At 44.2% G+C, this 19788-nt stretch overlaps 1 protein-coding gene across 2 annotated transcripts in view; it reads left to right on the top strand.

Annotated features, from left to right (window-relative positions):
• Positions 1 to 15237, top strand: part of LOC122540767 (transcription factor AP-2-alpha) — a 62549-nt gene extending 47312 nt beyond the window's left edge. For both annotated transcript variants that reach the window (XM_043676975.2, XM_043676974.2), the window contains exons 5-7: positions 4527 to 4645; positions 5633 to 5774; positions 11670 to 15237. In XM_043676975.2, coding sequence (XP_043532910.2) covers positions 4527 to 4645; positions 5633 to 5774; positions 11670 to 11961 — 553 coding nt within the window. In that variant the 3' untranslated portion in view covers positions 11962 to 15237. The remainder of the gene's footprint in view (positions 1 to 4526; positions 4646 to 5632; positions 5775 to 11669) is intronic.
• Positions 15238 to 19788: the final 4551 nt, after the last annotated feature.

Genomic DNA, 19788 nt, shown 5'->3' on the forward strand with positions numbered 1-19788 from the left:
GCTTGTAGGTGAGGCTGAATTGTATGACAAGGAGAGTAGGTGGGCTGATTTATATTAAAGGACATGCCTTATCCTGTTTTTATAATTCCTGTGTTCTTGTTCATTAGCAGTGGGAGAATTCTGTTTAAAAGGAGAATTATACTCCTGACATTTGAGTAGAATTTACAAAATTCATAGAGCAAGCAGAAAATATGAAGTTAATTGCCATTTAATCTCTGGACATCTGGGGGGAGTTTACTGCTTCAGGACTTTGTGAATTCTGAGCCAGAAACAGTAGTTGGCTGATTGAGAAAGAGGATTGAGACAATAGGACAGTTAACGTACTGCATTATAGAGAAATCAGAGGCAGGCAAGACTGAGCTTAGGCTGGTTTTTGATGTTATGTTTGCTTCTTCTTATCTGGTTTGCTCAGTGATTTCAGAAAATGAAAGCGTTAACTACACAACTGCTTCCCAAAGAAGGAAACTGCCAATGCTATAGAGAATGAGGAAGGTTTCAGGATTCTGATGAGATGGAAACAGATTCAGAGGTGGTATTATAACTGTAGCATTAGCAGCACTTCAGGTAGATAGGTCACTTGGACCAGATGCCTCCTAGGCATTTGAGAGAAGGTCAGGAATTGTGTAACTGCTGGTCACAAATCTTCAATCTGCCTTGGGCATGGGTAGGGGATGGTGAAAGCAGTGCTGGGGGACTAGAAAATTGCATGTTACACCCTTGTTCAAAAGGATGAAGGATAACCTGACAATTGTAGGCCATCCTGCTTAATGTCGGTGAGGATGATGTTTTGAGGAAAGGTATTCTGGGAGAACATTAGGAATCTGCCATTTGGAATAATGAAGGTGTATCAGCACAGATTTGTGAAGGGAAAGTCATGTTTAATATACTTGTGAGTTTTGATGAGGTGACTGAGGGCAATATATAGATGGTTTGAAAAGGCATTCAGTAAAGTGTCAATACACAAAAGTGTAAGCTATAGGGAATGAATGGGCATTGATGGTATGAATACAAAAATGGGGAATGGATAGAAAGTAGACAGTCATGGTGAATGGCTCCATATTTCCAAGTGAAAGGTCAACAGGGGTGCAGAGAATAATTAACTTCAGGAAGAAAGAGACAGGTTGGCAAGGGCATACACTTGGCAAATGGATCTCAACATAGAAACATGGGAAATACTACAGTTTGGCAGAAAGACTGAAAAGAATCAAGACAAGCCATCAATTATACAATTTTAAAGACAAGGCGCAAGAAATTCAAGACTTGGAATTGTGTATTTGCGCATTTCTGAACACAGCAGAACAACTTGATTAAGCTGTTTACTGAGAATGTAGGATTCTGGGCTTTACAAATGGATGCATAAAGTCCCTGGGGCATGAGGCACTGAGTTCAAATCTCACCTCCTCCAGAGGTGCACAATAACATCTCTGAACAGGTTGATTCAGAAATATCTGCAAATAGAAACATATAGTATAAAGTTCAGTAAGTTATCTCAAGCTTGAATGTAGTCTGAGATTTGTTTATCCATTTTAAAAAATTAACTAATGGGGTATGGGTATCACTGGTGGCCAATATATATTTTCCATCGCTAGTTGTCCTTGAGAGGGTGGGGGTGAGCTGCCTTCTTGAACCGCTGCAGCCCATGTGCTGTGATTAGACCCACAATGCCCATAAAGAGAGAATGCCAGGATTTTGAGCCAGTGAAGGTAAAGGAATACCCAAGTCAGGATGGTGAGTGGTTTGGAGGGAAACTTGCTTGGGCTGGTTAAAATAATTCACAGAGGCTAGTACCCCATTAACAAGTCACCTGTTATTTATATGTGGAAAGTTCTTGATACTGATCCAATTCCATCAGAGCTAACTGTCAGTGACCAAAATATTTGACAATCCTGTTTGTATCTGTCAGCCAGGGCTCCCCGATTTGACCAGGTTTACAGCCCCAATCAGGGAACTCGCATTCTATGAGGTCCACCTGACTAAGCTCGTTGCAATCACTACAGTGATGTTCCCAGGTATCTGCTGCCCGTGGTCCTGCATTTGGAAAGTGCTGTCTAAGAATCTTTAGTGAATTTCTGCAGTGCATCTTGTATACAGTATACACTAGTGCTGAGTGTCAATGGTGGGGGGAGCGGAAGCTTGTAGCTGTGGTGGCAATCAAGCAGGCTGCTTTATTCTTGATAATTGTTACAGAATGGTTCCCCATCATGGGTACACACACCTTAATAAGGATATAAAGGCTTTGGAGTGGCTACAGAAAGGATTTTCTAGAATGACTGCAGGGTTGAAGAATTAAGGCTATGTGAATAGAGGGTGAGTCTGGCTGAGATGCTCTTTGGAGGGTCGGTGCAGATTCAATGGGCTGAATCTCCTGCTTCCACACTCTAGGGATTCTATGATCGTCTACGATGACTGCCGAACCCCCCAATCCAACTGTCCAACAGTCCCGACTGAACTGCCTGCACTTTTGATCATTTTCTTGACCCAAACGTCCCCTATATCAAATGCCCACCCAGCCACTTTAAAACCCACCTATACTGACCCAGCCCCACCATCAGGCTACTTAATCGCTCACTCATCCAGTGAGATCTTTAAAGAAAACCTACCTAAAAATAACTGTGGGTGTTATGGAAAAATGTTCACATTCCCATGATTTAAAAAAAACATTCATTTGCTGAGTGTTGCAGGTTATGACTAACATTTATTGCCTGGTGGACAGTTGCAAGTGAACCTGCTGTTGTCGGTCTGGGGTCACATGTAGGTCAGAACAAGTAAGGATGACTGTTCTCATGCCCAAAGGGACATTAGGTGGAGGGCACAATGGCTCAGTGGTTAGCACTGTTGCCTCACAGTGCCAGGGACCCGGGTTCGATTCCCACCCCATCTGTGTGGAGTTTGTACGTTCTCCCCGTATCTGCGTGGGTTTCCTTCTGATGCTCCAGTTTCCTCCATCAGTCCAAAGATGTGCAGGTCAGGAAAATTGGCTATGCTAAATTGCCCATAGTGTTAGGTGCATTGGTGAATGTAAGTGAATGGGTCTGGGTGGGTTGTTCTTTGGAGGGTCGGTGTGGACTTGTTGGGCTGAAGGGCCTGTTACCACACTGTAGGGAATCTAATCTAATCTAGGTTTTAATGACAATTGACAGGTTAAAGGTCATCAATGGGCTTGCTATTTATTTTGGAATGTTTTTAAAAGTCAAACTTGAATTTCACTGTCTGCCATATGTGGGATTTGAGCTCATGTCCCCAGAATATTGGCTGAGCTTCTAGATTACAAGCCCAGTGACATCACCAGTACACAACCATGAATGGCTATGTTGAAGCATCATGGATGAAGGCAGACCAGAAATTCCAGCTGGAAGAACACATAATGGAATGAGCGTTAAGAACCTGCAGTCAGGGGCGTTCCAGCACCAGTGAGTGGAAGGCTATGTACCACTGCCTTACATAGTTTCTCAGGAGGCAAACCTCAAAAATACAGGTGTCTAATCAACGACTTGTGCTTCAGGAATTATTAGTGTTTCTCTTTTCAAAAAACCTTCACATTTAAGGTTTACAAATGTACTGTGGGTAGTAATAAACTCAGAAAGGAATCTAGGAGGAGCCACTTACTCACCCGAGTGGTGAGAATATGGAACTTGGTACCCAATGGAATGGTTGAGATGAATTGCATAAATGTCTCTTGGGGAAGCTGGATAAGCAGCTGAGGAACAGTGGACTTGGTAGCTCGATGGATTATGGTCGGGGAGATGTAGTGTCCTTTTTGGGCCTGACTGCCTCTCTCTGTTCTGTAAAATCATGGAAATAGAATTCTAGCGGAGACCCCAGTATTCATTTTAACATTCCCAATGGAGATGAACTGATCTAAGACATATGGAATCTTTCTCAGCCTATATAGTAAGGTGAAGCAATATGTGTCAGCCTCTTGGCCAATCTGAAATCCATGACTGAACTTGCGTAACATAATTTTTTTTGTCAAAGTAATTAGAATGCTGAACCTTCTGCGGGAGCAAGCATCTTGCTACACCTTTTGTTGACTGCTCTGTCCCTGAATTCTAAGACAACAAATTGCTGGAAACCGGTCTGTTCAGTGTGGATGTCATGTGGGCCATGAGAACATAAAGATATCTCACTGGACTTGGCCCATCAGCTGGTGTGAGCATGGTTCTGAATATAGGAGGAACTCTCAAGCAAATTACTAATCAACTTGTGAATCCTTTCAGTACCTCAACTTAGTGTTCGACGGGGGAATGAGAGAAATGCAAATAACATCAATCGAATAAGGGTCAATGCCTTGGACAGGTGATGCTGAACTTGTCTCTTTCTCTGTCGTAAATCTGACATCTGATTTGTCAGTCTGGCTGGTTAATGTAGCCATTTGTTTGCAATCCCTTGCAATGGTGATTAGGCAAGTGGAAGTCCTGCATTATTGGAATGATGCTGACGTAGAGGAATCCAAACTTCTTTTCTTGTGATGTGCCACACATTTTTGTGCTTGGAAAGTAAACTTCCCAATTGTGTTTTTTCGCCAGGGCAAAGTCAAAAAACGGAGGCAGGTCGTTACGTGAGAGGCTGGACAAAATCGGGTTAAACCTTCCTGCTGGGAGGAGGAAAGCTGCCAATGTGACACTGCTGACTTCCCTCGTTGAAGGTATGTCCAGGTTCCATTTTATCCCCATCGTACTCAGGAGTCCAGTGTCATCTCGCTATGCTGTGCAGTAATGACATTCACTTGTGATTTCTTTAGGCTTTCACACTATCAGATCTCCTCAAATTGGTGGAAGCCAACTTTAGACCATTTAGTCAGGCTTTGTATTGAAGTTTCCGTAACTGGTTAACAGCAAGAACACTCCTGGGCATTTGTCACAGAGGCGCGAGTAACTGCCTTACATGTAGTGTGATGAGGGAAACTGTCCCCTACCCATTAAAAAATAAATGGTCTGAAATTGATACTTTCAGAGATTCACCAGCCATCCTGGGGTATTAGAGAATTACCTGTTGAAGGAGAAGCACTCCGAAAACTTGTGATTTCAAATAAACCTCTTGGACTATAACCTAGTGTGTGTGACTTCTGAATATTTCAGAGTAGACAGAGGGATGTTGAGTCTGTAACATTTACTGGCCCCAGACATTCCCAACTAATGAGATCCTCATGGGGTCGATCCAAAAATGTTTAAAAACAACTTGAAGATTCTAACCAATGCTATGAGTCATGACCCCAAAATTAAATAATCCTGTGCTCATTAATTTGAATGTAACGTGATTTAATTTGAAGACAATATAGCATGAGAGAAACTCTTTTTGTACATAATATAGCATGTCATGAACTTTACCCCAACTAGACATACCCTTGTCCCACATGTGTCCCCTTTCATAGAGCCTGCAGTTAGTTTTATTTGTTCAGACTCCAGGATTTCAAAGCAGAAGTTTGAGTCCAAGTTGTGCTCCCCACTCTGTCCGGAGTGGGGTTTGACTCTGAGAGTGGGGTTACTTTCAAGCCAAATGCTCTCTGCAGTCCCCAAGGCAAATGTGAGTCAGATATAGATGCTTCCCCTGTTTGTCACTGTCCTACTCTCCATTATCCAGATTCTGCCAGCTTTGACTTACTAATTCCGTGTGATGCCTTTTTTACCTTTAGGTGAAGCTGTGCACCTGGCCCGTGACTTTGGTTATGTGTGTGAGACGGAATTCCCTGCTAAAGCAGCTGCGGAATACCTGACCCGGCAGCATATCGACCGCAGTGAGATCAGCAGTCGGAAGAACATGCTACTTGCAGCCAAGTAAGTTTCCCCTCCCACTAAGATGGTCACTGATGGTGGGGAGTGGCTGGAAGATGTCGTGTTTGGAATTGCGGGGACAGGGAGAAAAATGAAAGAACAGAAATTATCAACTTCAGGCCTCCCAAACAAATATGGAATGCAAAAGCCAGGAGATTATGCCAAACCTTCATAAAATTCGAGATACAAATAATTTTGAAGTTGGTGAATAAGAGGGAAGCGTTACCACTAGCAGGACAGCAGGTAAAGAGAAGGCACAGGTAGCAAAAAAAATCAACAGAGACAATGTCTTTTTATTTACAAGGGTAAGTTGTTATGAATTGGAGTTACACTGGTTGGAAAGATGATGGAAACTGAAGCAACAGTCCGCTCTGAGAGCGGATTTGATACATACATGAAAAGGGAAAGGTTGGAACATCATGTTGTAATAGAGCTAATTAGAATGTTTTTTTCATAGCATAGACACCATGGGCTGAGGGGCTTGCAATGCTGTAGGATTCTATGACATGCAAATGGAGACTAGAACCATGTCTGATGGAACATAAGGACTGTTGAATGAGGAGAGACGCAGGAATCCCCCTGATAGCCACATGATACAATCAGAACGCAGTTGCTGCCCTATTAACATCTATGAGTTCATCAATAACAGGGTGGGTGGGATATCTCTCAACTTCTGGGGAATCATGTGTTCAGGCACAAATTGCTCATGTACTACATCCTGACATGTTCACACTCCACAGGGGAATATGACTACAGTCCGCTATTCCCTTTGACAAGCCAGTTCCCTTTCCTGGTGGAAAGCAGTTCTCCAATGCGTGCTTAAGTTCACACTAGTGGCTCAGAACCACAGCTGGAGTGTTGTACTGAGTCGCATCTGATTACCCTACCATTTGCAATTTCAGCATGGGTCCCCACAATTTCTCCAAAATGATAAAATGTGAAAAAACATTGTCACAAACCTGGGGCTGGTGGTGTGCAAGGAATTGTAATTTGTCACGTCAGAACTCTGAGAGCTGAAGAGATCCAATTATTGCACTCTATTAAACACTGCCTGCCAGCCTGTGGCCTCAGTTAGAAGGTCATGGGTTGAGTTCCCCTCAGATTTTAGAACATAGGGCTGGATTTAACAGAGCATCAGAGTCTCCAGACTGCATCCCCCAGAGGAAAGGCCAGGAGCAGGCCTGCTCTCGCTCCTGCTGGTACCCTACAGGGACCTAACACTCTGAGGCAGTACTCCTTAGTCTAAGGCCCTCTGGCCTCTGGCCTCTTCTGGGTAGAAGGTGCTCGAGATCCCAGCAGGTCCTTGGGACTGTGCAGGTGCCCCAGACCTGGCAGGGATGAGGGTACAGATGCTGGTAAGATGCTGAGGAGTGTGACATAATGGAAAACAGGGAGTTCTCCTCACGTCTGAATGGTAGCTATCCCCTCAATAAACACCTCAGTTAGATTATCTGGTCATTTATCTTATTGCTGCTTGTGGGGAGCTTGTTATCAAATTTGTCGATGGAGTCTCCAATGTAACAATGGTGTCTGTTCTTTGAGAAAGACCACACAAACTGTAATGTGCCCAGATTGGGGATTCTGATTCTTTATCTGACTGTATTGGGCTGAATTGGGTTGTTATCCCCCAATGGCGTAACTCATTTGAACATGCGCTGTGAGTGATCTCGCCTTCACATTGAGCCTGCTCCCTGTGAATGGATCAAAGAGAACGTCAAGAGAACCAGTTAATGTGCAGACGCGAGATAGACAGCTGCTTGTTGGGATACATCCCTTCAACTGATGTACCAAATAGATTCCAAACTGGACGAGTCAATTTGTGGAAGGATGTATCGATAAAGTGGCCCTGAGCTCCATCCTAATCAGCGTTTTTGATTTGAGATTTATTCCAAGTGGCCTGAAATCATTGTTTTACTTCAATTCAGCTGCCTGTGTAAGTTCTGCTGATGGATGATGTGCGTGTATAGGCCTGATTACAGCAGCTATACTAGCAACATCTTTTACAAGTTAAAATGATTCCTGGCTCCGAATTTTGTTTCAGGATCCAACTGGATTCATCCTTGATCTTGGCTGTGTTCTTTCATGTTGTCAGGAGTCTGTCTGTGTTACTAGTGGCTGCATGTACTCGCTTGTGTGTCTGTGTTGTCAGTGTGCAGTCTGAGCATGTATTATCTCATGTGGGCATTCTTGCCTGTGGGCATGCCCCTTACATTTGTACGTGTCCTGTGTACACGCTAGTATATGCATGCTGACAGCTGCACTGCTAAGTACAGGATCTAATCAATCAAAGACTCTCTACATTCAGACTATGACTCAGTCCAAGTAGGGGGGGGGGACATGACTTTGTGTGGTCATCTGCGATAGTGAATGGTGCACCAAATTGTTTCCATTTCTATTTCAGTTTCCGTTGTTTAGAGTGGACAATTAGGAGAGATGTAGATACATCTGCTGATGATTCACTATCTCCCTGTTCACACAAGCCAAATGATGCTCACTTTCTGATACATCAAACAGTTACAGTAACAACAGCCAGTGGCTGAGGAGTGGTGGATGCAGTTTGATTTGATAAATGTGAGGTATTGCATTTTGGTAAGATGAATCAGGGCAGGACTTACACAGTTAATGGTTGGGCCTTGGGGGGTGTTGATGAACAAATACATAGTTCTGTGAAAGTTGCATCACAGGTAGACAGGGTGGTGAAGAAGGTGTTTGACATGCTTCCCTTTATCGGTCAGAGAAATTGGGACGTCGTGTTACAGCCGAACGAGGCATTAGTAAGGTCACATTTGGCGTTCTTCATACAATTCTGGTCATCCTGCTATCAGAAGGATGTTATTGAACTGGAAAGGGTGCAAAAAGGATCTACAAGAATGTTACTGAGATTGGATGGTTTGAGTTATCAGGAGAGGCTGGACTATTTTCCTTGGAGTGTAGAGGCTGAGGGGTAACTGGAGGTTTATAAAATTCTGAGGGGCATGGACAAGGTGAATAGACAAAGTCTTTTCCCCAGGGTAGGGAGCCCAAAACAAAAGGGTATAGATTTCAGGTGAGAGGGGACTTATTTAAAAGGAGCCTGAGGGGCAACTATTTTCATGCAGAGGATGGTGTATGTATGGAATGAGTTGCTGGAGCAAGTGGTGGAGGCTGATACAATTAAAACATTTAAAAGGCATCTGGATGGGTACAGGAATAGGTTTAGAGGGATTCGGACCAAATGGTGGCAAATGGGATTAGATTAACTCAGGATATCTGGTCAGCGTGGATGGGTTGGACTGGAGGGTCTGTTTCCATGCTGTATGGCTCCATGACACATCCTCAAAAGTGGAGTGGAGCCGAGAACCTGTACCAGAACAGGTAGCCAGAACATCTGAAATAAAACACAGAACTGTTGGATACTGGAAATCTGAAACAAATGAGAACAAAAGGGTCACTGGACTCAAAGCGGTAACTCTATTTTCTCTCCATAGGTGCTACCAGACTGGCTGCACAGAAATTTCTGCTTTGGTTTGTTTTTGGCAGAACTTTGCTGGCCTTCTCATACATAGCGATCACCCTCCCTCCCCACCATTGCAGTGCTGACACTGAGAGCTCTGATGCCCAAACCTGACAATGAACTCTGACCTTTCAACACTGAACGTGTTGCCAATGGAGCCAAGTTGACTCTCAAACACAATGGGCCATCTTGTCATCTTCTCTATCTGACAGGGGCTTTTTGTTGAGCATCACGTGTGTTTTAGAAATAGGATTGGTTCTGTGAAGGAAGGTGATAGACTTTTCTAGCTTACTGCCCAGTCAGTGAAGGTGGAGGTTTCCTGTGCTGTTAGTGTTTGGGTTAACGCTTGTGAAGAAGGGCTTGGCTTAGGGTGACCACCCATCTTCATTCCCTTGGAATTTTGCTGTTGATTTACTGGTCAAGTCAGGACACCCCATGGGATACACCATAACATCAGCTGACATCACTGTGGTTTGGGAATGATAGGTTGTGCAATGACTACATCGAATTTTTCTGGACTTTCTGTCTCTAATCAGCCCTTTGTTCATCATTTTCAAACATCTGTTCAAAAATAAAAAACAGAGCTTTTCAATGGTTCCTTATGTCATTCAGTCTCTCCACAGACTCTGTGACAATTATACTGCTGATTTCTGTGGGTCTGCTGAAATTGGCAGATTTTACAGAGCACCCTGTGTGAACAAGGGAGCAAATCTGATTGTATATATCTCCGTAGAGATATTGAGGCAGGAGAAGAGAAGATTAGGCTGGGGTTTCTGTTTTCCTTACTTTTTAAGTGTCTTTTCCTCCCATACTGCCTGTGACGATGTTCTCACAATCATAATTTTCAGAAAGGGCCTGAGTTGGTTATCAAGTTGCACTCAACTTCGAATAGCTTCACACTGTTAGTCCACCAAAGTAACAAACCTGATTCCAGGTTCTTAGTGTCAGATTTCCAAAGCCTTTCCCTGTTTAGAAAATAGTTTACGTCTCTATTCTTCCTCTCAAAGAGAGTAATCTCACTCACTTTTCCCACATTCCAACTGTCACTTCTTTGCATACTCTCCTAGCCTGTCCAAGTCCTCCTGCAGCCTCCCCACTTCCTCAACACTACTTGCCACTCCACCTATCTTTGTAGCATCTGCAAAAATAGCAACTATGTCCTTAGTTCCTGAGGCTGAGGTTACCATGAAAGGCTCAGCCTGTCCCCTCAGCTGTGGTGACCGTCAGGTTAAATCATTGCCAGTTATCTCTCTTTAATGAGAGAGCAGCCTTATGGTCTGATAGGACTATGCTAACTCTTCCCGTCATCAGGAACAGCGTGCTAACAAATGCAATTGTCCACCTAGGAAATTCAGTATCACTGGTCAGGTGACATTACTAAATTACTGCTGTCAGCTCACATTGCTTTAGAATTGTTTGGAGAATCACCTGGCTCTCTTTGGTTAATGGGTCTTCTCACGCTGTCCATTTCCTGAAGCCAAACCCCAAATTCTGCATCAGAGAACCTTGGTTCCTGCTCTCTGCCATACCATGGCATTCCCTCATCTCCCCGGGTCAGAGTCACTTGTGCAATGAATTCCTGTATCTGTGCTAACCAAAAGGCAGCTCAGCATTAAGAGGTATGGGTTGGCTTAACCATTGCAGGTTAGCGTGAACTGGTGTAAACCTCTGATGGTCTTATGTCCTCTACTGAGGCACACAGTCACCCAGCAACACTGGTTGCTCACTGTCGCTAGTATCATGTCAACGAGTAGACATCATGTTTCTAGGTTGTCTACATTGAAATCAATTACATTGAAATCAATTGGGTCATCCAACCTCCCCCACACCCCTACCACCCTTCATGACCTTATTGAAATACCTAGACGGCAAAGTTGGAATTCTCCTTCACATGAGGAGATTTGGGCTCTGAAGGTGGTTTAAACTGGCTAATGGTAAATGTGGGGTTGATAACTGAGTTTTCTTGGCGCATGGAGATCACTGATCGAGTGGATTCATAGTGGAGGCGAAAACCATGGAATTATTTAAGAAATGAATGAAATGGTTTGGGGTGGGGGATGGGGTGGGGGGGAGGTTGGGGAAAATGCTGAGTGTTACTTTAGGCTGAATCACTCAACCAAAAATGTCAATATAATGTTCCTTATCTGTAATTATCATGAGGAATTGTTGAAGATAACAGCACAGATGCATTTATAATACATGCTGGTTAAATGGAAGAAGGTGAAAGAATGTGTAGGTAAAGTGGAAGGTGATGTGTGGAACACAAAGACTGGCATTGATTTATTGGGAGGGCCAATTATTGTGCAGCACATTTTATCTCATGGAATGATCACGGGAAACCTGCTCATGTGGGCCACCTGTGTGTGAGTCAACCCCCTTTTTAAAATTTCTGTTCTCTTTTTCAGGCAAATTTTCAAGGAATTTACTGACATGCTGACCCAGGACCGGTCTCCCTTGGGCAACACGCGACCAGGCCCAATCCTGGAGCCTGGCATTCAGGGATGTCTGACCCACTTCAGCCTCATCACCCACGGCTTTGGGAGCCCTGCCATCTGTGCCGCCATGACCTCACTACAGAATTACCTGAACGAAGCAGTGAAGGCCCTGGACAAAATGTACATGACCACCGGCGGGGGTCAGAGTCCACAGGACAGCGGCAACAAAGCCGCGGACAAAGATGAGAAACACAGGAAGTGAGCTGTTCGACAGCAGCTGGCAGACCTTATCCCTCCCCTTTAAAATTTATGCCTGGGACCCCCTTTGGAACTCCATCAGCACCCTGAACAAGATGGCACCCAACGGTCAGGTGATCGCTCATACCTCCCTGTGCACCACCAATGCGTTATTGCTCTGTGATGACCCATTCCACTTAAAATACCAAACTGCAAGCCCCGTGAAAGTGGAGACCCTTTGTCACTGGGTTTTCTGTGTGACCCTGGGCTGGTGGTCACATTTGCCAGTGGAACATCCTGACCTCTGTGGCAATATCAATGGCACCTACAATATCATCTTCCAACAGCTCACACACAAGGTGACACAGCCACTGCTTAAACCCTCAGACCCTATAGTGTTGGCATCAGGGTTTGTGCCAACAGTGCTTGGGCTATGGTGTCCAATTTGCCATCTTGAGATGGGCTAAAACACTCCTCAAAGGAAAAGAAGGAAATGAAACCACAGGAACCTTTGAGGTGATGGGGGCACTTTCATCTTTTACTACGGCATTCTAGGATCACTGATCTCCAATAACAGGCCCGTGCTGTGTCTCACAGGAGCAGAGAACTCTTCAACTTTCCAAATACCCCACAGCTGAGCAACATGGCTGGGATCTCAAGACGAAAAGGCTGAAAGACCAGTCTGTCATGGGGATTGCAGTTGAATGCACAGGGTTCCTAGATCGTACAATGGGTACCAATCATCCGTGACTCACTCCTCTTCTTGCTTTAGTGAGCTCGGACATTGATGCAACATTGTCTAAACTTTGCCCTTTTATCTCCATGTCAGACCGGACCAGGCTTTTGTTGCTGACGTAGCATGATGTTATTGAAAAATGCGTTGGCTGAAATTTGGACAGACAAAAATGGGAAAGACACAATATGTTTCATGCTCTGTGTTTGCCAATGATTAACCTTGATTAACTGGATGATTATCTGAATTCTGAAGTCGATGATGCAGAATGAGCAGGCTCAGGTCACTGGACCTGAAATTTTAACTCTGCTTTCTCTCTCCACAGATGCAGCCAGACCTGCTGTGTTTCTCCAGCATTTTCTGATTTTATTTCAGATTGAGCTGGTTGTATTTCGAACAGGACCCAGGATAAAAGTGTCAGTGAAATCTCTGATTGATGCAGGTTCAAAAGGGGAGCTTTACTCTTCAATGCTTCCTGAGATCTTCTGCTCACTATGTGGTGTAAAAGCCATTGAACTTGAACAATCCCTGAGGTGAACCTACCTATTGTGCATTATTCAGGGACTTGAAACAGCTTCTTTATACACACTTTAACCACATGGTAGGCCACCTTAGGGAAGTCAAAATCTGAACAAGTCAGTTCAGGATTACATTCTGGGGACTTGTGAGTTACTAGCAAACTGAGATTCTGTACAAACAAGCATAATTCCCTTCTGTCCCATCCTATTTGAAAGGTAATATAGCAATAGTGGGTGGACGAAAGCCCCATTTAAAATCGACCTTTTTGAAAAGTTGAGTGGAGCTCTTGTTACATTTGAAAACTCTGTTTGTGCTGCCGACTGCTCAATGAGTGGACGGGACGAGGTATTGGCAGATTGGAGTGACCGTATCTCACAATACTGGGCTCTGTGGGTTGCATCAGAAAGTGGGTTTGAACTTTCTAACTTTTATTCCACCAGTAAGAGCAGGCTGGGAAATCGGAGGAAAATTAAAGCCCTGAAATGACTTATGAAAGCATGAGCAGCAGTAGCCTATGCTTGTAAGGTTCAAAAAACAAAATCTGGTTAAAGTAATCCACTGAGGAATGTTACACAAACGTATTTAGTAAGTGTATATCTGTCTGCCATTGGCAACAGGAGTTCACCTGCCTTCTTTTTTAAAAGTGTCTGTGATTTTTCATTGTTATTTTTAAGCTGTTTAAAAATATTACAAATATTACAAGGTTAAGTGAATTGGCTATGCTAAATTGCCCGTAGGAGAATGGGTCTGGGTGGGTTACGCTTCGGCGGGTCAGTGTGGACTTGTTGGGCTGAAGGGCTTGTTTCCACACTAAGTAATCTAATCTAAACTTATTAATCTCCTCAAAGGAATTGCCAGCCCACAGGCAGATGAGCTGTAGCTCACGGGTTTTCCTCAACTTCAGCTTGACAATGAGGTCCATTTTCCTCTGGCCTGTTTCCCCTTCTGCTGCACCTTTACATCTCTGGCCTGAGATTCTCAGAGGGTGGGAGAAGTCAAACAGGGTGAAGCCTTGAAATGGGATGGGACTGGATTCATGCTTTAAAAGGCATGTCTGAAATTCCCCTCTGTTATTGTAGAAGAGGTGGTTTCTCCATTATGTTGATGTGATTTTGAAAAGATTTTAACGCCCTTGGGCTGGAATGGTGGGCAACTACACAGGGAAGTACCCTTCTCCATGGTTCAAGGGACAACGTAGATGTTCATTATCCTTTGTAAGGTCAGTTAATTGGAGTGCAGGTTGGTCAGCCTGACCTTAGGACTGGAGCCCTCACATGAGCTTGACCTGTGACAAGGGTGGAGAGGTCATAGGTCAGATGTTGTCAAACTAGACTGACCTGCAACACTTACTGGGAAAGACTGCCATGTAGCAACTTGACCTTTCCCATCTGACCTTGACCCCACCAGTGAGCCCAGAGATTGTTACAGCCCTGCTTGACAAGTAGGGTGTGTTTGTGTGTGTGTGTGTGTGTGTGTGTCCAGACAGCCAGCAACGTGTTCTCCAAACAGTGGCAGAGTTTCCTCCACAGGGTAAATAGGGTAATAAGGGAACCAGTGTTCTGAATGTACATATTTATTTATGTGTAATTTAATGGGTAATGTAAATAAGGTGCAACCTTGAAACCTTTTTTAAAAAAAAGTTGTTTACCTCTTGTAAATAGGGTTTAGTCTTCCTGTTTTCTTTTGTTTTGGAGAAGTATTTTCCAGTTTAATGGGTAAGCTAGGATTTAATTCCTTAGTCATTCCTGCACACTTACAATAATGAGAAGTGTAAAACAGGGTATTCAAGTTGGAGGTGCAGAGTGCCTGGCAGTGAGTTGAAAGCTGTGTTCTTCCTCAACACTCAACCAACTCTCTGGGAAAAGCAATAATTCTTCTGGGTGTGAGTTGTATGGTACTTTCTGTAAATGAAGCAAGAGAAAGTTTTTAAAAATCTCTTTTGTCTGTGAATGGATGTTTAGGTTCAGCTCCTGCAAAGAATATGATTCAGTTGTGTCTTGTAACATAATGTCAGTTGAGAAAAAAAATAAAAATTTTGAATTGAAGGCACTGTTTGTTCATCCTGTTTTGTTCTTTTGTGGTAAAGTGATGTTACAAATTGGTTTGATTTGAGGATTGAGCACTCCAGTCACACAGATTGTGGCCAGTGTTGAATGTTTAGGTTGCTATTGAGGTGACAATGGAAAATCAGCTGCTCCCTAGAATTGAATCCCAATGTTCTTTCAACGACTAGGCAGCCTGACCAGAGACCCACTGACACCCAGTTTGGCTTCTGCCAGGGCCCCTCAGCTCCTGACATCATTACTGCTTTGATTCAAACATGGACAAAAGAATTAAATGCCAGAGGGGAGGTGAGAGTGATAACCCTTAACATCAAGGCTGCATTTGACTGAGGGTGACATCAAGGAACCCAAGCAAAACTGGAATCAATGGGTTTTGGGGGCAAACTCTCCTGAGGTTGGAGTCATACCTGATACATAGGAAGATGGTCAGTTATCTCAGCTCCAGGACATCCCTGCAGGAGTTCCTCAGGTCTTGTCCTAGGCATAACCATCTTCAGTTCCTTCGCCAATGATCTTTCCTCCATCATAAGGTCAGAAATGGGGATGTTTGCTAATGATTGCACAATGTTCAGCACCATTCGCGACTCCTCAGATACTGAAGCAGTCCATGTCCAAACGCAGTGAGACTTGGACAATATCCAGGCTTGGTCTAAAAGATGGCAAGTGACACTCAGGCCACACATGTGCCAGTTAATTGTCATCTTCAACACAAGAGAGTCTAACCATCACACTTTGACATTCACTGGCATTGCCATCACTGAATCTCCCCCTATCAATGTTGTGGGAACTTGCTATTGAGTAGAAACTAAAACGGACTGATCACATAAACACAGTGGCTACAAGAGCAGATCAGAGGCTAGGAATACTGCAGCAAGTAACTCACCTCATGACTCCCAAAGTCTGCCCACTATCTACAAGTGACAAATTAAGAATGTGATAGAATACTTCTCATTTGCCTGGGTGGCTGCGATTGCAACAATCCTTAAGGATCTCAACACGATCTTGGATCAAGCAGCCAGCTTGAATGGCATCCCATCCGATACTTTCAACATTTACTCCCTCCATCATTGGCACAAAGTGACAGAAGTGTGGTGTCATCTCTGAAAGGCACTACACCAGCTCACCAAGGCACCTTGGATATCACTTTCCAAACTCACTTCCATCTCGAAGGACAAGGGCAACAGATACATGGGAACACAAGCCCCTGCAAGTTCCCCTCCAAGCCACTCACCATCCTGACCAAGAAATATATCTCCATCCCTTCCCTACCAATTTCCTACCAGGAATTCCCTCCTTAACGGCATTGTAGGTCTATCTACAGCACATGGACAGCAATTCAAGAAGGCAGCTCAGCACCACTTTCTACAGGGTACTCAGAAGAATGCTGGTCTGGTTAGTGAGACCCCACCCTTTCAAAGAGTTAAAGACAGAATGTTTTAATCCCCAGTGATAGTTGGTGATCCAGGGATACTGTTGATCCAGTCAGCAAGAGCCATACAGGGAATCCAAAACAGTCAATTGTTCCTAGGATGCTTTCACAGGAACAACGCTCAATCTGCAAGTCCATTTGAAGTCTTTCTCAGTCTTTTGTAAAGAATTTTGTGATAATTCCTTGTTCATTTGTACTCTCTGATAGAAGATTTAAAAGATAACACTCAAGCAAAAAGAAAAGTACTGTGGATACCGGAAATGTGAACTATATGAGGACGGGTCAGAGGTCAGAAATTGTGGTACATATTGGCATCAATGATACAGCCAGGAAAGGGATTGAGGATCTGAAAAGTGACTACAGAGAGTTAGGTTGGAAGCTGAAGAGCAGGACGAGTAGAATAGTGATCTCAGGTTTGCTACCGGTGCCATGAGACAGTGAGGAGAGGAATAGTCAGCGAGTGCAGCTTAACACGTGGCTGTGAGGCTGGTGCAGGAGGGAGGGCTTCAAATACTCAGACCATTAGGATGCCTTCTAGGGAAGGTGGGACCTGTACATGAAGGACAGGTTGCACCTGAACTGAAGGGGCACAAGTGTCCTGGGTAGGGTTCAGGAGCGTTTAAACTAGTTTGGCAAGGGGGCGGGAACCACAGCTACATATCTGAGAGTTGTAGATGCGGCAGTGACAAGATGTGGTAAGTTTATCGGGAAGGTTTTTTAAGTGGTGAAACAAAGAGATCGGTTAAAGTGTGTCTGCTTTAATGCAAGGAGTGTCAGAAATAAGAGTGACGAACTTAAGAGCATGGATCAGCATGTGGGACTATGATGTTGTGGCCATATTGGAGACATGGGTTTCACAGGGGCAGGAATTTGCTAGATGTTCCAGGGTTTAGAACATTTAAAAAGAACAGGGAGAATGTTCTTTGAGGATGTGACTAGAAAAGTAGATAAGGGTCGAGTTGTGGATATGGTGTATATGGACTTCAGCAAGGCATTTGATAAGGTTCCCCATGGTAGGCTCATTCAGAAGGTCAGGAGGAATGGGATACAGGGGAACCTAGCTGTCTGCATACAGAATTGTCTGGCCAACAGAAGACAGCGAGTGGTAGTAGAAGGAAAAATTCTGCTTGGAAGTCTGTGGTGAGTGGTGTTCCACAGGGCTCTGTCCTTGGGCCTCTACTGTTTGTAATTTTTATTAATGACTTGGATGAGGGGATTGAAGGATGGGTCAGCAAGTTTGCAGACGACGCAAAAGTTGGAGGTGTCGTTGACAGTATAGAGGGCTGTTGTAGGCTGCAGCGGGACATTGACAGGATGCAGAGATGGGCTGAGACGTGGCAAATGGAGTTCAACCTGGATAAATGTGAGGTGATGCAGTTTGAAAGGTCGAATCTGAAAGCTGAGTACATTAAGGATAGGATTCTTGGCAGTGTGGAGGAACAGAGGGATCTTGGTGTGCATGTACATAGATCCCTTAAAATGGCCACCCAAGTGGACAGAGTTGTTAAGAAAGCATATGGTGTTTTGGCTTTCACTAACAGGGGGATTGGGTTTAAGAGTCGTGAGATCTTGTTGCAGCTCTATAAAACTTTGGTTAGACCGCACTTGGAATACTGCGTCCAGTTCTGGTTGCTTTATTATAGGAAAGATATGGATGCTTTGGAGAGGGTTCAGAGGAGGTTTACCAGGATGCTGCCTGGAATGGAGGGCTTATCTTATGAAGAGAGGTTGAGTGAGCTCGGACATTTTTCATTGGAGAAAGGGAGGAGGAGGGGGGACCTAATTGAGGTATACAAGGTAATGAGAGGCATAGATAGAGTCGATAGCCAGAGACTATTTCCCAGGGCAGAAATGGCTAACACGAGGGGTCATAGTTTTAAGCTGGTTGGAGGAAAGTATAGAGGGGATGTCAGAGGCGGGTTCTTTACACAGAGAGTTGTGAGAGCATGGAATGCGTTGCCAGCAGCAGTTGTGGAAGCAAGGTCATTGGGGACATTTAAGAGACTGCTGGACTTGCATATGGTCACAGAAATTTGAGGGTGCATACATGAGGATCAATGGTTGGCACAACATTGTGGGCTGAAGGGCCTGTTCTGTCTATGTTCTATGTTCTATGTTCTATGTTCTATGATGGAAAAAGAGGAGGGAGTGTAGCATCACTAATCAGAGAATGCATCACAGCTACAGAAACAAAGGTTGTTGAGGAAGGTTTGTCTACTGAGTCAGTATGGGTGGACGTCAGGAACAGCAAGGGAGCAGCCACCTCATTGGTGGTTTCTACAGACCCCCTAATAGCAGTAGAGAGATTGAAGAACTCAGACCGGCAGATTTTGAAAAAATGCAGATGTAGCAGGGTTGTTGTTATGGGTGACTTCAACTTGCCCAATATTGACTGGAACCTCCTTAGTGCAGATGGTTTGGATGGAGCCATTTTTGTCAGGTGTGTTCAGTATGTAGACAGACTGACGAGGGGAGAGGCCATTTTGCATTTGGTGCCCAGCAATGAGGTTGGAGAATGCTTTGGTGACAGTGACCACAACTGCCTCACATTTACCATAGCCATGGAGAAGGAAAGGAGCAGCTGTCAAAGGGAAGACATTTAACTGGGGAAAAGGAAATTATGATGCTATTCAGACAGGAGTTGTGGAGTACAGATTGGGAACAATTGTTCCACAGAAAGGACACAACAGACATGTGGAGACTGTTTAAGCAACAGTTGTTGTGAGTGATGCACAAATCTGTCCCTCTGAGACAGGTTGTTAAGAAAGCATATGGTGTTTTGGCTTTCATTAACAGGGGGATCGAGTTTAAGAGCCACAAGGTTTTGCTGCAGCTCTACAAGTCCCTGGTGAGACCACACTTGGAATATTGTGTCCAGTTCTGGTCGCCCTATAATCGGAAAAATACAGAGGCTTTGGAGAGGGTGTAAAGAAGGTTTACTATGATGCTGCCTGAACTGAAGGTCTTGTCTTATGAAGAGAGATTGACTAAGCTCAGGAGGAAGAGAGGAGACTTGCTCAAGGTATACAAGGTAATGAGAGGCATGGATAGAGTCAATAGCCAGAGACTTTTCCCGAGGGCAGGGTTGACTGGCATGAGGGGGTCATA

This window comes from Chiloscyllium plagiosum, unplaced genomic scaffold, assembly GCF_037043375.1.
Source record: "Chiloscyllium plagiosum isolate Xiang-an unplaced genomic scaffold, Cpla_swu_hap1 HiC_scaffold_15, whole genome shotgun sequence".
NCBI classification, from domain to species: domain Eukaryota; kingdom Metazoa; phylum Chordata; class Chondrichthyes; order Orectolobiformes; family Hemiscylliidae; genus Chiloscyllium; species Chiloscyllium plagiosum.